General features: G+C 36.7%; 1 protein-coding gene and 1 pseudogene across 1 annotated transcript; both read left to right on the top strand.

The window, feature by feature from the left end:
• Positions 1-776: 776 nt before the first annotated feature.
• On the top strand, positions 777-18781 carry NMBR (neuromedin B receptor). Its single transcript, XM_025925778.2, has 3 exons — positions 777-1819; positions 14507-14855; positions 17890-18781. Exons 1-3 carry the CDS (start codon positions 1398-1400, stop codon positions 18289-18291), a joined length of 1173 nt encoding a protein of 390 aa, XP_025781563.1. The 5' UTR covers positions 777-1397; the 3' UTR covers positions 18292-18781.
• LOC112863026 (U2 spliceosomal RNA) lies at positions 14154-14319 on the top strand (annotated as a pseudogene).
• Positions 18782-21562: the final 2781 nt, after the last annotated feature.

The raw sequence follows: 21562 nt of genomic DNA, 5'->3' as shown, positions 1-21562 counted from the left end.
AAATAGTGTATTACATATATATCAAGGATGTATTTAGGGGAAGCCTTGCCCAATCATAGGCATATGTATGTTTAGCCTTAATAGATATCGTCCAGCAAGTTTCCAGAAGGAAAAAAAAAAAAAGCGGAATTCACTTTGGAAAATTTCCCATTTCTGTTAAAGTTGAACATATTCAATCATTGTGACCTAAGAAATCTACACGTGGATTCAAATATGCACCAGAAGACAGGCAAAGAGTATTTATGGAAACATTGTCCAAATCAGCTAAACTATAGAGAATACAAATGTCTTCATTAGAAGGGTAAATACAGTGGGTATATTTATACTGGAATACTATGCAACAATGAAAAAATGCTACACACAAAATCATGAGCGGGTCTCACAGGTGCAATGTTAACTGAAAGAAACTGGACACAAGATTAAACACTTTATGGTTCCATTTATAGGATCCTCAAAAGCAGCAAACTAATCTTAGATGATAAAAGGCAGAATAAATAGTGGTTATTTCAAGAGATAGCAGCTAGATTGTAGGTTCTGAATGGTGATTACATTAAGCTGTACATTTAAGAAGTGTGTACTTTATGCATGCTATATTTCAATAAATATGTTTAAAACTAATATGCAGCTGTTGGAAAGAGTTTCCATCTTTGGGGTGAGAAAAATGGATCAGAAAAGAAGAGAGTGTGTGTGGGGGGGGGGGGTGCGGAATTCCGTTCATTTATTCCGTCTTTGTCACTCATTCTCTCTCCTAAATTCAGTGTTACAGTGCCAAGGCCTTGACAGCTCAGCCCCTGAATCCTGAGGATTGCAAACTGGGACTCCTCCCGCTTGGAGGCGGGTAAGGATGTAACTATGTAGGGGCGCAGAGTGAGCGAGAGAGGACTCAGATCCCCTCCAATTCCGCACATTACGGCAGGCACTGCAGAAACAAGAGCAAAACTGTGCAAAGAGCAAAGTGCCTGCCGCCCCCAGGGTTTCACCTGCGGATCGCTGGGCAAGGACAAGGTGACTTCTTCCCCTCCCCGCGAACTGTCCGGCAGGTACTTTTTTTAATTCCGGAGGGAAAAAATCTTTGTTCACAAAAGGACTGGTTCCTCTGTGAAAGGGAACAAACCGTTGAAGACTGGAACGAAGACGCAATTGCTCTGTCTTTTTTTTTTTTTTTTTAATTCGGAGCCAGCGGAAGCCATGTGCCCCTTCCAGAAGTGAAGCCCCGAAGCGTGGGCAGACTTCTCCCCAAGGCCCGATCCTCTTCGGGACGCGGCAGCGTGACTCGCTCTCCCCAGACGGTAAACTTGTCCCCGTGAGAGGGAAACTGATTAAGGCCAAGTGGGTGTTGCACTTTTCAGGGCACCTGGGCGCATGAAAACCCAGCGGACTGTCCTGGAAAGGAGAACATGCCCCCCAAGTCTCTCTGCAACCTCTCCCAGACCGCGGGCGCGAATCAGAGCGGCTTCGTTCCCGGGGTGTCCGAGGGGGACTTGCTGGCCGCCGCCGACGGGACGAGCGCCAAGTTCGCGATCCGCTGTGCGATCCCGTCCCTCTACCTGCTCATCATCGCGGTGGGCTTGCTAGGCAACATCATGCTGGTGAGGATCTTCATGAGCAACAGCGCCATGAGGAGCGCCCCCAACATCTTCATCTCTAACCTGGCCGCCGGGGACTTGATGCTGCTGCTCACCTGCGTCCCGGTGGATGCCTCGCGCTACTTCTTTGACGAGTGGATGTTCGGGAAGGTGGGCTGCAAACTGATCCCGGTCATCCAGCTCACCTCGGTGGGGGTTTCCGTGTTCACTCTCACCGCCCTCAGCGCCGACAGGTAAGGGCGCAGGTAGTGGTGGCCTGGAAAAGCGGCGCAGAGGGGCAGGGGTGCCCCTGGTGGGGGGGGGGGGGGGGGCGGGGAGAGGGAGAAAGGAAAGCCCGCAGGTGGGCAGGGAGAGAGGGAGAGAGAGTGTATCTGGGAACTGGAGTGAAAGGAGTTAAAAACGGACTGAGTTGTGAAGCTTGAAAAAATATATAAGAAAAATATTCCTTTAAAAATAATTAACATTGTGTTAGTTTGAAAGTAGTTCTAAAATTGCGTAGCCAATCTCCCTCCTCCCCTGCACACACTCTGAAAATCTTTACTGTCTATTTCATAGAAAAGCTATAGAATAATTGGGCAACAGGGCACCTATCCCGTAGGAGCTTTGCGTCTGTGCTAAAATCTTACAAGTGCACTTTCCTTGTTCAGTCAATAGGTAAGAATGTCTAACTTAATATTAGGAAAGTGTTTGATGTTGAGTTTTTTTTTTTTTTCAAATATGGGGAAACATCGTTTATACTTATTAACCAAATTCTGTTATTTATTCCAAGTCAAACAACTACAATAGTAAATGCTCTTCAGACAGTTGACTACACATTCTTGCTTTAATGCCTCAAGTTAAGTGATCCCCCTCCCCTGCAAACAGGTAGGTACTGAATTTTAGTATCTTAAAATGGTGGTGTAAAAATACAAATTTGATATCAAACCTGCTTTTCACGTATTTTAAAGGTGAGACAGGTCTAGTATTTTACCTTGCAGACCAACTAAGTCCAACCATGTCATTTTTAGGTGTTGAGGTAAGATATTGAGGCCCAGGGAAAGTGAATCCCGCTGGCAGGGCAGGCTGGAGAATCCAGGACTGCTGACTGCTGGTCCATGCCTCTCCCTCAGTCTCTCTATCATCATGCTTTCCCGCATTTAAGCAGGAGAAATGTCTGCATGGGGGTGCAGACAAAATGTCCTATTAGGCAACTGTGCATGGAGCCCTGGTTTAATTCTCTTCGGGATGGGGTGTTGACTTAAGCTATTTAGATAAACAATCGAACTTGGATGATTAAGGTGGTGGATGCACTCCTCTTCTTCAATTTACATGTTATGAGTGGAAAATGACTCCATCTAAGTGTCCCGGTATTTGCATTAATACCTTTCCATCACTCTGGCATTGAAGAGTTAATCTTTGTTGAAGGAAAGACAACAATCACTGGCGAGTTGAGAGCTTCTGTCTTTTTAAACCAAATATTATTGACTTTTTAGTTTGTGTCATATTCTTTCTAAAACCACATTCCTATAAAAATGGGTGCCTTTGGGTAAATTATATGTACCTCATTTTGCTAAGATGACACTATTTCTATTACCTTTTATACAATTTTTTGAACCCTGTAATTAAAATATGACTTTTTAGTTTAGCTGCCCCTCTTTATAGGACCCATTTTAATTAGAAAGTTAAAAGAATACTACTTAATAATTAGAATAAAACCTATTGAATAGCTATGAATACAATAGTTAACGTTACTATCATTGTGCTTTGATTTCTGCTAGCAGGAAGATCCAGGGCTAGAGTTTATTTTATGCCATTTTTCTCAATCTATTGTCATGGAGACCCACAAGTAAATTGGCTGGCTCTGACCAAGGTCTGAGAACATGCTATTACTCATGTATTTACTGACCTTTTTGCTCTGTTATATATATCATGTACTTTGTAAATGCAGCGTGGATACTTTAAAATAAGGATAAAGAAAGGTGGGTTGCCTCTTCTGCTTGGTCCACATTCTACGTTGTGTGTTTTGGAAATATAAATTAAGGAACTGGAATCACTGGTGATGAAATTACCCAATACATTCCAATAGTCAATTAAAGTGGTTTGGAAACGTTCTGCTATATATTGTCTGCATTTCTATTTTTTTTCCAGAACATAGTGATCAAGTGTTGATAAGTATTTAATCTCCTCCCATTTTATCTCACCAAATGTTTGGATTTCCTGTGAATTTGGAAACAAGTAGAGGACTAATTGTACTTAGCACTGTGCTTTTCTGTGTGTGAGTTTATTACCCTCACAATACTACGAAGCAGGCATTATTATTATTACTATTTTAAAGTGAAGAAATCTAAGCCTTGAAATTAAGCAACATTTTCACGGTCTCACAGTGATGGAGCCAACATTTGAGCTCAATTCAAAGTCCATACTCTTTACCATTAAGCCACAGTATTACTTTTCCAGGCCTAAGAAATTATTAATGATTTTTCCTATTTAATGGTAAATAGACTGAAAAATTCAATTTAAAGCAAAGCACCCAAGAGTACAAAAGGAATAATGATTTCGAAAGCTGATTCATTAGATTCAACAAAAGGAAAGAATATCATAAAAATTCAAAATTAAGTAGTGGTAGTGGCAATAGGAAAACTTTTTAAGCAACAAATTCAATTGTTCATTAAACCAAATATCCTATCTTCATTAGATGGCTTCAATGTCTTTCCTTAAGAAAATAGAGTATAGAAGTAGAAATCACTGTAATGTAGAAAAAGAAACAGGAAGATCATTCTATTTCAGAAAGCACATCCCAATGTGAAGCGGACTTCAGTGTTATAGAGCATCGATGACAGCATCATTGGAGAGCAGAGACTGAAATAAGAAATATAATATTTATGAATCAACCTTGGGGCTTAAATCACCTTGTTCTATATGACCAAAGTGTTGGGTGGGTGACACTTTCGGTTCTTGAGATTATTATTCCTTGAATTGCCAAGCTTTTTTGAGAAGTTTCAACGGGTACATCATAGGAAAGGTCTTTTGTGTCCACTGTAGATGTGCCTCAGGGGCATTTCATAACCCCAGTGGAGGAGGAGAGACAGGGCCCCATCCGAGATGGTGAGTCTGGTGATTTTAGTTTATTTTCTACTTTTATCTTGATGATTTTTTTTATGTTTTGAAAATGTACTTGTTTGCTTGCTCACATGAAATAGCTGATTAAAGGCATGTGCATATTCTCTGTGGTATTATGTTTTTAACAGTTTTTCATACACACACACACACACATACACACACACACACGCTGGGATACTGAGCAGGTGGGATCCCATAAACATACTTTGTTTGTGGTTGGCTTACAGGTATCTCCATCACTATCTATTACAGTGGCTTCATTTCCAAACTTAGGATATAATTTCTTTGATTCCTGAAGACCTTTTGGCCTCTAAAAACCCCTAATTAAAATGCAAATAACTTTTGAGAATGAGTTCTCCTGTTTCCTTTAGAGGAAAAATTTCCCAGATTCCTAGGGCTGAACTATAAACTTAATAATTTTATGTATTTACCAGTGTAAAACTAGGCATCAATTCTTCTTATTTTTTAAATACAACTGTTAATTAAAATGCATTTTTATTTTTTATTTAAAAAATTTTTTTTAATGTTTATTTATTTTTGAGACGGAGAGAGACAGAGAGAGACAGAGCATGAACGGGGGAGGGTCAGAGAGAGGGAGACACAGAATCTGAAACAGGCTCCAGTCTCTGAGCTGTCAGCACAGAGCCCAATGTGGGTCTCGAACTCACGGACCATGAAATCATGACCTGAGCTGAAGTCGGCCGCTCAACTGACTGAGCCACCCAGGCGCCCCTAAAATGCATTTTTAAATTAAATATTAAAAACCTATAAAATAATAAAAATGCAATTAATATTAATTTAATGTATCAGATTATGTTGTTTTTCTGGTATTGAATAGCCAATGTTGGATTGAATGCAAACATAATTTTTTGCCAAATCTAACTAAAGTGTTAACATATTAATGATTTCAAGCTTTTAGTTGCAAGTTAGGATACTCAGATTTAATTCCATAACTAAGCTAGTTCTGTTAGGTATGATGAACGTTGAATCATTAACATTATTTGGATATTACACCAATGCAAACAGATATTCTCTTCGGTATAATTATTTGTTAAAATATTGAAACAGATGAAATGTACACCGTGGATCTAACAGTCCCAAGGCCTTCAGAAGCATTTTTTTGAGTCTTAGTCCAGTGATGGGAGGGAATGCCATAATCTGTTTGTTTTCTGGGTTTTCACCAAAACTCCTGAGTGAAGCTCAGGTACTGATTAACCAGCTGGCCCCACTGGGGATGTTTTCTTCTTTGGTCTGGAGCCCTGGATAGTATGCTGAGAAGCCCTTACTTCTCGGTGCTGAAATTAGCACTTAGAGTGTGTTTCTAAACTCTTCTGAGGAGTTCAGATTGGCCATACCTACCTAAGAGAATACTCCACACTCACCCTACAGATAACCCATTTTACCAGAGCAAGGACTTTTTTTATTTTCAACTTGTTCCAAAAAGAATTTAAGGGAGCTTAAAAACAAAGATACAAACAACACACAACAGATATAAAAAAGGGAGGAAATCCAGGGAGAGGAAAAATAAAAGTTGAAGACTATAAGGTGACCTATACCGTCACAAATGTGAGTCACATGTTTGTGAACTTTCTAGCTGCCAATGCAAAAAGGATAATTTTTCATAAGAAGTGCTCAGCTGTTATTTTTATGTAGTCATAAAACAGGATAAATTGAAATCTGCACTTAATGTATCAGTTTTTAATCTGAATTTATAGGGTTTTTTTGTTGAATAAAAGTTGCCATCTTTGACTCCAATAACTCAGATATCTTTTATTCATTAGTCTCAAATGCTTCTAGCTTATGTCCTTTCTCCTTCTCTTTAGAAGGAATCTGAGACATTGGAGAGGCTGTATAATTCTCACAATATTCATACTATTGCCATAACTTGTGTACTACTTTATAGTTTTTGAAGATTATTCATGCACATTGGTCCGAAACTTTTGGGACACACTATAACTAAGGAGGGATGCCCCGGACATGTGGGTGATAATCCTGTATCTGTTAGGTTCCGATGTTCTAGTTGGAGACGATAAAATAGTGCAAAACACATGCTCATAAGGCAGTATTTTCCTCATTTGCAAAATAAGAATAATGCCTTCAACTGTAGAGCCAAGGGACTGTAGATAGGATCCTATTATTTCCCTCCCTGAGTATTGAGTGGAGAAAGGCCCAAAGAGAAGAGACACTGTATTGGTGAGGCAGCTGAATGGTGAGTTCTGTCTCTGGGGCTCTATCACTGCCCTCCACGTTGCAACAAGTCTTTCAGTTAGTCACTTATGCTGATTCTATTTGGTCCACTTCTCAGTGGAAACACTCTATACGGTGTACCTTGTCAGTCTTTTGCCTGTGGTGGGGCATTTAAATAAGGGGCCATCTGCTCCAGTTGAGCCAGGAAGTCAGTGAAGTTCAACACTTTCCCTATTGTTAGCTGTCCCACCAGTACACTCTCTGTGTGTTTAAAGAACAAAAATAACAATTTACATTGGTCCTTTGGTTGCTGATTCCTCAGGAGGATTGACCGATCTCCAAGGTCTTTAATAGTTTTAATTGCATTCTTATTTTTTCATTCTCAACAAGCTCTTTTTAAAAAAAAATTAAAATTTGAGTATAGTTGGCAAACAATGTTATATTAGTTTCAGGTGTACCACATAGTGAGTCAGCTTCTCTATACGTTATATTATCCTTACCACGAGTGTAGCTATCATCTGTCACTGTGCAATGCTATTACAATACCGTTGACTATATTCCCTCTGGTGTTCTTTTTATTCCCGTGACATTCATTGCGTAACTGGAAGCCTCTATCTCCCACTCTCCTTATCCATTTTGCTCATCTCCCACCCCTCTTCCCTCTGGCACCCATCAGCTCATTCTTTGTATTTGTAGATCTGATTCTGTTTTTTTTTTTTTATTCATTTGTTTTGTTTTTTAGAATCCACACATGCATGAAATAATATGGTATTTGTCTTTCTCATATGTCTTATTTCATTTAGTATAATACCTTCTATGTCCATCCATGTTGTCACAAATAGCATGATCTCATTCTTTACGGCTGTGTAATATTCCATTCAATAAGTTCTGACTTAAAGTTTTTTAGTTAGTCCTTACTTTTACTTACTGCATTTCTAGAAAAGTTGATGCTGATATGGGTTGTAGATGATTCTCTTTTAGAAGGTGTTGATCAAATATTCAGTACGAGATAGTTATATGCTATATTTGTGTATTTACTTTCCATTATTACTTTTACTTGTGAAATAGTATGTAGGTTTTAGATAATATTTATGTAACTAGTAGATTATTGTAAGCTCTATGGAGAACCCACCCACATACCAAATATACTGACAACTTTGGTATTTGGAAAGTTTGTTTATTTTTCTATACAAAAAGATACACGTCTTCATTACATTTCCCTTTTTAATTGTTTGTTGTTTTTATTCCTGTATTCTTACCGGTTTCTGTATGACCAAAGTTATTTTCAGTTTCAGTCCAAGCTCCAAAGTGATGACCGAGCTTAATATTGCTAGGTTCAAGCTTAATGAACTGTCTTTTAACTTATTGCTTTAATTATTGATACAAAATATTCAATGCTATTAGGCTCATAGCCCATCTTTGTGAAAGCCACTGATTTATTGATGTGCCAGGCAGTATTTTCTATTTCCAGTTATTCATGGATCTTCAAGGGGAACAAGAATAAACATTAAACATTTATTTATCCTAAGTCCTTATCTTGATTAATATATGTGCAATTAAGTTTTGATTTTTTTTCTTCTGCAGATTTTCATTAAGAATATTTTTTTCAAGGGATTCTTGGGTGGCTCAGTCGGTTGAGCGTCCCACTCTTGATTTTGGCTCAGGTCATCTCACAGTCATGAGATGGAGCCCCACATCTCCATCAGATGGATCTGAGCTTAAGATTCTCTCTTCCCTTTCTGCTCCTCTCCCTGCCCCTCCAACTTACTTGAGTGTGTGAATGTGCTTGCTCACTCTTTTTCTCTCTAAAATAAACAAACAAGAATATTTTTTCAACTTTCAATGTAGAGCTTCTTTACTTTTATCATTTGTGGAAATTTGAGAAGAATATTTTGAAAATGAAATTTTAATAATTGTGATTTAATTTAAGTTAATTTTTGGAAAAGAATCACATTTTAAGAGAAAATGGGTAGAAGAGGTAAAGAATTGAATTCTTCAGTTGCATTCTCTGTGATGTGCCATAGCTGAAAAAATATAGAATCTGAAGTCACAAGATAGTCTTGTGTGAATTCTAAGTCATCTGCCTACTGGCTCTGTGGTTATTTCAACATCACTTAATCCCATAGTCTCAATGAGCTTTTCTGTAAAATGGGTACACCAATCAATTTTACTACACAGGATTATTTTATCAAATGACATAATTAACATGGACATAATTAACATAAATAGTAGGTTGCTGTGTAACTACTTCTGCTATGTCATCTATGTGTCAGGATGACAAGTGACCCATTAATTCAAAACAATATTTATTCACATATGCAGTTAATTATTAGATAATAGGCAGTAAAGTGGGGTGCAAAATGAGCCTATTGTAAAATTAGTGATGGTGATCTCTCTACCTTCTATAGCCCTTCCCCAATTCCTTTAATCATAGACTGGCTAGTTCCAACCTGTTGCCTTCATCAACATGACTTGTCATTGTCATTCCCCTTCTCATGAGACTTTCATGTGTCATTTAAGTCACACACTTTAATGGGTTAAGAACAAAGTGATTTGGCCAGAGGGTAAATCCATTTGTGTCAAATGGAATTACTGAGCCCTCTGTAATTGAATCCAGTATTTTTCATTTTTTCCAAGGTGACATCCCACTTACTACATTATTTTTAAAAGATTATCATTTTAGACATTCTGTTCTATGATCGTGAATAGATATTTTAAATAATAAATTTAGTAATTTTATTCAGAATAAATTTTACTGCTGTGAGCTATAAATACTTTTTAAAACATGATGTGACGTATTATAAAGGGCAGGCATCTAGTTCTTAATGCTGAACTTTTGCTGGATTCCAGAAACTCTCTACTGCTGAACATATGTCCTTTGCACCAGACAAGCTCACAGGGGTCTTGCAGAAAGATGCTTACTGCCACAGTCAATCTACTTGAAAAGTGGTTTCTGAACCTGGTTTATATTCAGAACCATTTGAAAATCTTAGTAAAATGTAGAGCCTCACATTCTATATCTTAGAGAATGTGTAAGTCTGGAGAGAAACCTAAGACTCTATCTTTCTTCAGCTCTCTAGGTGGTTCTGAATATTGATCCAGCTTGGGCATCACTAGACTTTGTCTCCATCCCTGACATCATTTTCATCTCAACCTAATACCCGATGACCATCCCACTCTACCAAAACTGTCTTAATAAGCAATCTCCTTGCTGCTCGGACCACATTTCCCTATTAGTTCAACAAACGTTTACTGAGAAATGACTGTGGGTCAGGCATTGTTATGCATTTTAGATACAACAATGAGTAAGACATAGGCTCCAGTTTCAAAGGAGGTTTTTGTTTTTGTTTTTATCTTTAAGGAGCATTTGACACAGAGGTCTACACTTCTTTTTGAAATTTCTTCTTTCTCTTGCTTTTGTGATATCTTTCTCTCCTTGGTCAGATTGTTCACATTTAAACTCTTTGTTGGCCTCTTATAAATGAAGGAATGACAAGCAAAAAAAAAAAAAAAAAGATTACGGATAGTCTAACTAGTATGTGTGCAGAAATGTGTAGAAGGAGATTTTGAGAAATTGAGATGACTTTATATGAGCTAAAATTGATCTAACTTTCATTATATGTATTTTAATACAATGACATTTCATTATCCCTTACATTAAATTTATACTATATACAGATATGGTAAGTGCAAGATTCAAAACAGAAATTAATGAAGAAGCATATGTATTTATTGATATTTAATACCTGAATGGTGATTATGTTTTCTTTAATCCCTTTTGATTCATTATTTTTTAAGTTTTCAATTAGGGATACCTTTCTGAGACTGTCTAAAAGAAAACAAACATAACTTTTCACACATTTGTATTATGCTACTAAATTTAATGAGATAGTTTTCGTACTGAGGGACGGTTTCATTCCTATATTTTTTAAATGTTTATTTATTTATTTTGGGGGGGGAGGGGCAGAGAGAGAGAAAGAGAGAGAGAATCCCAGGCTCCGCACTGTCAGTGCAGAATCTGATGTGGGACTCAGATCCACAAAATGTGAGACCATGACCTGAGCCAAAACCAAGAGTCAGACGCTTAACCGATTGAGCCACCCAGACACCCCTCATTCCTATATTTTCATAAATTTTTAAATAAAGGGTGATTAAACATGTCCATATTTGCTCTGTATTGTTTTACCTTTTATCCTTTCAAAGATGCACATGAAACACTGGTGTAAACCTTCTTCTCTGACAATTATAAACCATGGTTAAGGACTAATATTGATGCTTCACTAATCTGTTGCTTTAAACTATAATTTCCAGCTTTATAGAATTGTCAATACTCCCCTTTCTAGCAAATGTATATCATTTACAAGAAGATCCAAAGTTTATTTCCCTTTCCTGCAGGACATGGCTAAGAACTGTCCCTGTCGAAAAGGCCTTCTCTACCCCTTCCTTACACTCCAACTAGGTTTCTTACTTCCCTTAAACCAAGAATCCAAGAGTTGTTGCTACAGCTCTGTTATTACAATGTTAGCGGCATGTTATTGGCAATGTTATTACAATGAAATAGGTGTAACTTCCATTCCTCTTTGCAGTTTCCCCAACATGCTTTCTGTTTATGTGCTTAGAGGTAAGGTGGAAATGGGAATAGGGGAGTGACGTTTTCCTCCTTTTTAAGTCCACAAAGGAAAGTTCAGAATATTCTTTGAGTTTTCTGACAACATAACAAGGAAGGCTAGTTAATTGATTAATTTTTGGTAACCATCACCCCCCAAAACTTCCCTGCTCTTTCTCCATCTCCTCTACGTACAAAAGAATTTGCGATCGGCTTTTTGGCACTTTGATCTTAAATAGGAACTGGGAGGTAGTAGATACCTAACTTTTGAGGAGAAATTCCAGCATAAAGAAGCCAAGCAAACACACCACCAAATAAATATCTTTAAGTGTATTGGTTCATTTTTGGTTTGTTTAAAAATCTGATTTAATTATATTTCCATGAATTCCAGTAACATCATTGTAACTAATGCCAAAAAAAAAAAGGCAAAGAGAGATATCTGAACATGAAATAAGAAAAAAAAAATGAATCCACAAGTGAAAATAATGTATATTGGTACTAAAATATAGTTACTTGAATCCATAAAGGGAACGGTTCCTCTAATGATCTATTCACTTGCAAAACAAGAACTTCTAGAAATTAAATATATGATAGCAGAGGGACCACTGGCTGGGTGGCTCAGTCAGTTGATCATCTGACTCTTAGTTTCAGCTCAGGTCATGATCCAGGGTTGTCGAGCCCACCATTGGACTCCACACGAAATGTGGAGCCTGCTTGGGATATTCTCTCTCTCAAAATAAAACTGAAAAACACATTTAAAAATCTAATGGTGGAAATAAAAAAAAATTATAAGGAAGAATGGACGCTAAGGCTAATAAAGCATCTTAGAAAGTAAAACCAATAAGAAGGTGGAGATGAGCTTGATAAAGTGAAGGAGGAATTAGATTCAAGTACTGAGACTCCAATTATAAAGCAAGGTGGCAAAAAAACAGTTAGAAAGAAGTAAATTCAGGTACAGGGAAAATTATGCAAAAAAAAAAAAAAAGATCAAGTAGCAACTGTAGGTAAATCGAAGACATGTTTAGGAAAGAAAACAATATATTACTTAATTCTACAGTAAGAGATATTTGGTTGGTCATAATAACAATCTAGTGACTATTTTATAAACATTTAATATAATTTACTGAATTAGGAAGTTGGTAATGGGAGAGATAGAAGTATATAAGAGAGAAAATCTTCAACTTCCATAATAGGATGTCAAGAGCAAATGTCTACAATATTTAATTCAGGAGATAGTGGCAGAAGGACATTTCTTAGACGTATGGAGGTAATGATATGAAATTTGGTTCCACTCAGGAGCAGGACCTGAAATGAAATCAGGTCCTGCTTTTCTTATTCTTTACAGGCTCTTAGTGTTCTCTGATTAAAAACAAAACAAAACAAAAAACCCCACCTCTTTGAATGTATTAAGCTAATAAACATTAAAAAGAAACAGAAAAAAACAGCTAATTCTAGTTACCGATTGTAATTCGACTTTTACTTTCTTCTGAACATGTAATTAAGCAGAAGTGGGGGGGGTGGGAAACACGTGTCTACTTTTTTCTGCTACGTGCAAAGTCTAGGTGAAACAAATGCAGTATGTTCGCTACTTTATTTAATTTGGTGTTGAGGCCCTTTGCTGTTGCTCTACTTTAAGTTTTATATGTGTCCTGGTATACAAGGGTAGACTCTCTAGATCAAAATGCAAACTGTCTTTCTCTGATTGAGGGTCTGGGAATGATGCTTGACGCAAATCAGGAAGAAGAAAGAGAGGCTCCCCTCAGAGAGGTATTGAGGCCAGGAGCTGTTTCTCTCTTCCGGGCAATGGGAAACATCTTTACAGAACCTCAGACCTTATCTGCTTGTTCTGTTGCTTGAAGTATCCTGAATTTTTAGAACAGCATTCTAAATCAACTGTAAATAAAGAGAAGGTATAGAGTCATGGCATGGTTAGTATCTGCTAATTGGCAGGCACAGTAATAGGTATTCTCTCCATTTTTTTTTTATCACAAAACTTTGAGAAAAATGTTTTTATCCCCACCTTACAGATGAAGAAAAAGACCTTAAGTGATTTTTCCAAAGGATATTAGAGTTAAGGAAATGGCTCAGGTTTGTTTGACTAAAATAATTTTTTACTGTATCATGTTAACCTCCTAGTTGTCCTATAACCTGAAATACTTTCAGAAAAATATAAATAACTTGATGTTCACATATAATTTTGGTTTGTTTGCATTATGATCACCCTAAAGTGTGTGACAGAGTTAGCTGTTTATATTCTTTAAGCCCTTGTGTCCTGGAGTGTGGTTCCTTTACCATTATGATGGTGTTATATAGGAAGAGAGAGGTTTTCATGAGGTGTCAACAGGAAATAAATTTCAGCTACAAAGACAGGATGTTATTTCATCTTCAGTTCTTTCAGTTCTTATGATTGAATTATGGAGAAAATCCCAGTCTTTAAGGTTTACTAATGCCCTTAGGGAAAAAAAGTGGGAGACTAAGTCACAGAAGGTGAAGAGCAGCAAAATAGAAGTTGGTAACATTATTTTGTAGACATTTTATATTTTAGGGTTTCTGTCTATTATTGCAATTATAGCAGTGATAGTTTTTTGAAAATGCAGTGATTTAAATGAAAAAAAATGAAAATATTCAATAACTGATGATACTGGTACTATGTGTGATTTAGAAAAATACTTGCAATCGCTTCTCGGCCTTTTGGCTAAGATCAAGTGTAGAAAAATACTTGCAAAAGAGGTAAGCAAATTAATGGAATTTGGGGAATGACAATTTAAAATCTTTTCCTTTCTCCGTCTTCTGTGTTAATAAGCTATGGAATGTCTTGTAGACAGACATCAGAGATTTTAAGTATTCTATATACTGCAAAACAGCTAGGGAATAACAGAGTTTTAGCACCTCTCTCTCAGCCAGTAGGATCTCTCCTTCCTTCCTTCCTTCCTTCCTTCCTTCCTTCCTTCCTTCCTTCCTTCCCTTCCTCTTTCTCCTTTACATTTTTCTTTCTAAGAGAGTAATATGAGTCATGTTGTCTTCCCAGGTACAGAGCCATCGTCAACCCCATGGACATCCAGACGTCCCGGGCGTTGCTGTGGACCTGTGTCAAGGTGGTGGGGATCTGGGTGGTCTCCGTGCTGCTGGCGCTTCCGGAAGCCGTGTTTTCGGAAGTGACGCTAATTGAGGGCGTTGAAAATGGCAGCTTCACGGCGTGTGTACCCTACCCTCAGACGGATGAATTACACCCAAAGATTCATTCAGTGCTCATCTTCTTGGTCTATTTCCTCATACCACTTGCTATTATTAGCGTTTATTATTATCATATTGCAAAGACCTTAATTAAAAGTGCACATAATCTTCCTGGAGAATACAATGAACATACCAAAAAACAGGTAAGCTTGTTAGGTGTGTGGGTGGGGGTGTGTGGGTCAGATGCAATAACTGCTGTCTGCTGTTCTATGGCATGGGTTCTCAATACCATGAATGGTTAGAACAGAATCACAGGGCACTGGCACAAGCATTAGCCTGAACTAGAAGAGATGTTGGGGTGGGAGGAGGAGGGGAGGGCATCTCCAGTATGTGGCCATGTCAGAGCTTTGTAAAAGCCCACTGAGGTCCAGCATATCTGCCATCTGGGCCTACAGCTATTCAAATTTAATGTCTTTGAAGGCTTTTCCTTACCAGCAAATGTTCATGCAAAAAACAACATAATAAACCAGAAAATTAACTATAAATTTATTTAATTATTGTCTATTCTCCCATTAGCCCATTAAGGATGACAGAAAGTCTGGGACAAGGATTCATCAGGAAAGGACCTAGGATCTGGGGATGAGGTTTGGTAGGATGCCAGAATGGGGGTCTGGGAACAGAAGGTAGAGAACAAAGGTGAGGAACAGCAGGTAGAGAACAAAGGTGAGAGTGATCAAGAGGTGGTTGATGCTGAAGTTGTACTTTCTCTAACTCAACATTATAGCTTTTCTTATAAAAATTATATATTAATTTAAAAATTACAGTATGCACCTTATGTAGTCTTTCTTCCTTAGAAAATAGAGATATTAACTTAAGGTAAAACCAGTTGTGTTAATCCACAAAGAGATGGAAATATTGCTCTAGTGGGACAGTTTCAAGTTGTGCATTTGTGTATTTTTAGCGAAGAACCTCTTCCAAAAGGTTCTGTAGGTACAGGGATATGATGAGTGTCCTTCACCAAGTTAAAGGCAAGTTGAATGGCGGATCATTAAAATTTGCTGGGCTGTAGTTGGAGGCACAGTCTGGGGCTTTGCACACTTCAGCAACAGCAGAATCTGGAAGGGTTTCTTGCATGGAAAGTAACCTCTATTTATTGATGACCATCAGAATCAGAGATCCACATCTTTTTTGAAAGCTAAAAAATCAACCAATCATTAAAATAGTTGTTAGATAAATTAATACATTCATTATCTAAATATCTAGCATCGTGGGGCGCCTGGGAGGTTCAGTCACTTAAGTGTCCGAATTCAGCTCAGGTCCTGATCTCACAGTTTGTGAGTGTGAGCCCTGCATAGGGCTCCCTGCAGTCAAGGCAGAGTCTACTTTCGATCCTCTCTCCCCCTCTCTCTCTGCCCCTGCCCCGCTGGTTCTCTCTCTGTCAAAATAAATAGACTTTAAAATAAATAAATAAATAGATACATAGATAGGTGAGTAAAAATAAATATCTAGCCTCATGGTAGCCAAAAAATCCAGTTCATAGACTCACTGTGCTTTTTCCTTTGCCCTGTGATCCAAATTGTATCTCAATTTGGGTATTTGAGTTTTTGCTTTGTTTTCTAAAATTGAGTTCCTCCCACCTTCCAACCTCCACTTTTATTTTATTTTTTTAAATGGCCTTAGTTCTGCCTTGTGTTTTGTGAGTTTTCTATTGGGACTTATAAACCCTGGCTGGGTAACGGGGCTTGATATCTGCTGAGAAGTAATCTCAGTGCTGACGGCCTGCCTGTGTGTCTCCAGATACAGACTGGCATGAAATTCTTCCACCCATACTCCACCTGTTAGTGTGGACACTGCTTTGTAATATAAATTTCACATTTATCTTACAGTCAAGTTGCTTAACTCATGCCGCTGGGATACATCTGGACCACAGCATTTGTTGTTCCTCCTCTTTACTGCACCTTTATTTGTTGCCCCCGTCGCCACTCACTACTACACCCCAATACCAATTATGTTTGGATTGTAAACCTTTCCAGTTTTGGTATGTTCTAGTTGACTGCCAGTAGTTTTAGCCCAGAATATATCATTTTGCCTTCTATCAATATCTTTTGATAAACTAAGTTTTCATACTCATGTTGCCGTATTTAAATATTTAAACAAGTAAGACAAATACGAGCTAAACCTTGAACTCTACATATTGGAAAATAATTTTTAGATTAGAAGAGATATATGTCCAATATTTGAATTTTGTCTCTTTATCACATTCCTGAAGAGTTTCCTATAAAACAGTAAACACAGTATGTAAAGTTTACGAAAAGAAAGAAAATGTACTTTTATTTTTAAAGGTAATCTAACATAGTTAATACTTATAGGATTGACAGTTATGTCAGATGGTTTTGATTTATGTGAGTCAGAAGTTGAAATCTCAAGTTTTTGTGTGTCTGTGTGGGTGTTTGTGTGTGTGTTTAATAAGGATTTAAAAAGTCATGCTTTATTTCAATTACCCTGATTTAAACAAAATCTAATACCGAATATATTTTGTGGTTCATTAATTCAGTGGATTTAATACAAACAGAAATGATTAATGTTTAAAGTGAACACAATAAGACTTTAGCAACAGGAAAGTAGTTAAAAAAAACAGAGTTTTTATAGGTCACAGTTTAGCTTGAAGACATAGCCATTTATTAGTAATTTATCATCTGGTCTTACATAATCTGTCAAATAATTTTATTTTATTTACTTATTTAGTTAGTTTCAAGTTTTTATTTAAATTCTAGTCAGCATATAGTATAGTATTGGTTTCAGGAGTAGAAGTTAGTGATCCATCACTTACATATGGCACCCAGTGCTCATCACAAGTGCCCTCCTTAATACCCATCACTCATTTAGCCCATCCCTTGCCCACCTCCCTCCATTAACCCTCAGTTTGTTTTCTGTCATCAAGAGTCTCTTATGGTTTGCCTCCTTCTCTTTTTCCCTTTCCTGTATGTTCATCTGTTTTGTTTATTAAATTCCATATACGCTTAAAATCATATTGCTAAATATATTTAATGAAAGAGATAGTGACCAAAATAAGCTTTGTCAAACTGTTAAAATCATCACTTTGTTGAGGAAAATAGTTTTTGTATTTTGGGATGCATTTGCATGCTATGGTAAGTTTCACTTCTTTTGCACAATGTTTCTCATGTCGATGGTTCCATTTTCATTTTAACCAAAGGGACTGTTTGCTTATATTTGCAGATGGAAACACGGAAACGCCTGGCTAAAATTGTGCTGGTCTTTGTGGGTTGCTTTGTCTTCTGCTGGTTTCCAAATCACATTCTCTACATGTATAGGTCTTTCAACTATAATGAGATTGACTCATCTCTAGGCCACATGATTGTCACCTTAGTTGCCCGAGTTCTGAGCTTTTGCAATTCTTGTGTCAATCCATTTGCTCTCTATCTACTCAGTGAAAGCTTCAGGAGGCATTTCAATAGCCAGCTGTGTTGTGGGAGGAAGTCCTATCAAGAGAGATCAACGAGCTACCTTCTCAGCTCTTCTGCAGTGCGTATGACATCTCTGAAAAGCAATGCTAAGAACGTGGTGACCAATTCTATTTTACTAAATGGGAACAGCATGAAGCAGGAAATGACACTGTGATTTCAGCCATTCAACTCTACCTGGAAAGAACTTACCTTGCTATCTCTATGGAGCAGGGCAGAAAAATAATTTTCTCATTCTTACTATTGCTCAGCTGGTTCATCAAGCAATTTCATGATTGACTCAGAAAAGGCAAGACAAACACAGCTAGCATTCTTCTCTGAACAGGATTTTGCCTTGAAAAATATATATCTCACACTAAAAGTCATTCAAATGAAATTCTATTTGTGTATAAATCAATATTGCTTCAGGATTTAAGCTGTTGTTAGAGCCAACTCTAATGTATTTATCTTAAATTTGTTTTATCTTGAAATGTATTCCTATATTGACTTGATTCAGTGATGGTAATATTCAAATTCCTATTATTTGGAAAAGGAATCATATTTCCCTGGTGAATTTTATTCATAACCACTGCATGTATATATCTCCTTTATTTAAATAAAATAGAAAATTCAAAAGATAGAGCTTAATTACAAGTCAATAACATTTATTGTGATTCTTTGTGTGATTAATCATAATTTATAGAGATAGTTTATGTCTGTAACTTTTAGGTACGTGATTAAAAGGTATGATGCCATTTGATTATGAATAATAAAATAGATATCATATGAATATGATTTTACATTATGGATGTAAAACAGGTATCATATGTCCCAAAACGATGATTCAGAAAATTGCATGGCCATTTGTGTATACATTTCTAAGTCCTTTAACATTTCGATGTTTCTGTATAGCTATGAGAAGGTTAATGTAATTCTGGTGAGGTCAGTCACTTACTTGTCTTCTCTTACAATAGCCACCTAACAAGTGTGTGAAATCTCATTTAAGCAAGTTTATTTGGCATAGTACCACAGTTTCCTCTGACTTACCATCTTAGAGTTTTCTCTAAAATGCAAGCATGGTCGGGGCGCCTGGGTGGCGCAGTCGGTTAAGCGTCCGGCTTCAGCCAGGTCACGATCTCGCGGTCCGTGAGTTCGAGCCCCGCGTCAGGCTCTGGGCTGATGGCTCAGAGCCTGGAGCCTGTTTCCGATTCTGTGTCTCCCTCTCTCTCTGCCCCTCCCCCATTCATGCTCTGTCTCTCTCTATCCCAAAAATAAAATAAAACGTAAAAAAAAAAAAAAAAAAAAGAAAAAAAAAAAGAAAAAAAGAAAAGAATAAAAAAAAAAAAAAAAAAAAAAAATAAAATGCAAGCATGGTCTTGATTAAATTCTAAAAGCTACCCTTTCTCAGATTTGTATCAGTAAATCTAACATCTGGATTAATATATATACTTTATAATTATTAGTTATTATAAAGTATATTAATAGTATATATACTAATATAAATTATTAATATACTTTTTCTCTTTACAAATTAGGTGAGCTCTTTCTTTTTTTTTTTTTCCAAAGATACTTACAGGTTTATTTTCTTTAATATTTTGTATTTTCTTATTATATTACATAGCTGAGCTCTTTCTTAAACACCCTTAAGCTATACTATTTAGGATGTGAAATAATTGTATGCAGTAATGGGAAAAATAAACACAAGCAAATTACCTATGATAATAATAATAATAATGGTAATGAACAGGAATCAAGTGTTTCCCTTATTCTAGGCACAATCCTAAAGCTTTACCTATTTTATATATCTAATTTAGTACTCAGTATAAACCCTGAGAAATATCAAATTTGGTAGGGTATGAAAAGTTACACAATTTGAAGAATATGTCTATTAAAGAAATACACTAGTAAATTTTACAAATTTTACCCGATCACATAAACACATTGCCAGAGCTCCGATCTTAGGCTTTCTTCACTTCATGGAATTATCTCTGAAATATGTGCTGTCGTTATCTTTATTTTATAGATTAGAAAATTGAGGCTCAGGAATATTAAGAAAGTTAAACAGGAGTTACACAGCCTTGTGGGGAAGGTGATATCTGAAACCAGACGCCTTACCATGGTGCATGCACCACTAATCCTTTACAACTCAGTTGTAACTCTCTTTTATCTCGATTATTTGTTCTTAACCTTGGCAAAGGTGGTCAATCCACTCATCAGAAAGGTGCAAAATATTACACACCAATTTTACATGAATTCTGAGTATCTTTGAGTCTTTCAAGCCTCATCCATTAAAATCTAAAGAACCAAGGGTAATCCTTGGTCCACTAGTATTAAGATGAGAGTAGAAGTATATCTAGGAAAGATTGCCAGGTATATGCAAATATATCTTGCAAGATTCTTTTAGTTTCTGATATACACATATATATTGCAAGATACATATGCTATATATATGTATTAAACTATATATATATGTATGTATATATAAAGCTAAAGGGATATCTATACATCTTAATTATAAAGTCCTAAGATTTAAAGTTTAAGTGAATAATGTTTTTATATAATCTGTTATCTGATTTGTTTTTTAGGAATTAAAAACATTTTTCATGAGATATTTTAGAACTTTTTTTTATTTATACATGTTTTGTTAAAAATGTTATGTAATGACACTAATGGAGTAATAATAGTATCAAATTTCAGTTTTTCCTCTTTTAAAGAATTTTAAAAATAGCTATATGCCTGATTATATAATATTATCAATATTATCAAACTCTTAGGTGCATTTTATTTTATTTTACTTTATTTTATTTATTGAGTATTTTATTGGCTGCATTTAAAATTTTTCTTTCTGGTTACTATTATTACTGAAAATCAAACTTTCTCTTAAAGTTGTTGAGCCCTGAAGTGTAGAGAATCTGTCAAAACTCAGAACTCTGTTCATAAATTAAACAGGTTGAGGATTATCTATGCAAACTTTTTTTAATGTTTATTTATTTTTTGAGAAACAGAGATAGTGCAAGAGCAGGGGAGGGGCAGAGAGAGAGGGGGACACAGAATTTGAAGCAGGCTCCAGGCTCTGAGCTGTCAGCACAGAGCCAGACTCAGGGCCCAAACTCGTGAACCGCGAGATGACCTGAGCCGAAGTCAGACACTTAACCAACTGAGCCACCCAGGCGCCCCTATGCAAACTTTGTTTTGAGTCTGGCTGTTGCACTCTACGCTGGGTTATAATCCTAATTCACTCACTAACTGTAATGATTTCTCATTTTCAAGAAGTCCTGTGAATTGTACCATTTTCTCAAATACTTCTTTTCTTGGGAATAGATGCCTGAGAATTAAGACATTAGTATATATTCTATACACAGCACGATGAAGGCAAGTATTTAACATTTACTTTTATCATATACTTCTCAAGTCAAACAAAACTTCATGCCTTATACACACATACATAC

This window comes from Puma concolor, chromosome B2 (genome assembly GCF_028749965.1).
Source record: "Puma concolor isolate L17-30 chromosome B2, mPumCon1.1.hap2, whole genome shotgun sequence".
NCBI classification, from domain to species: Eukaryota; Metazoa; Chordata; class Mammalia; order Carnivora; family Felidae; genus Puma; species Puma concolor.
This window is presented reverse-complemented; position numbering and strand designations above follow the sequence as displayed.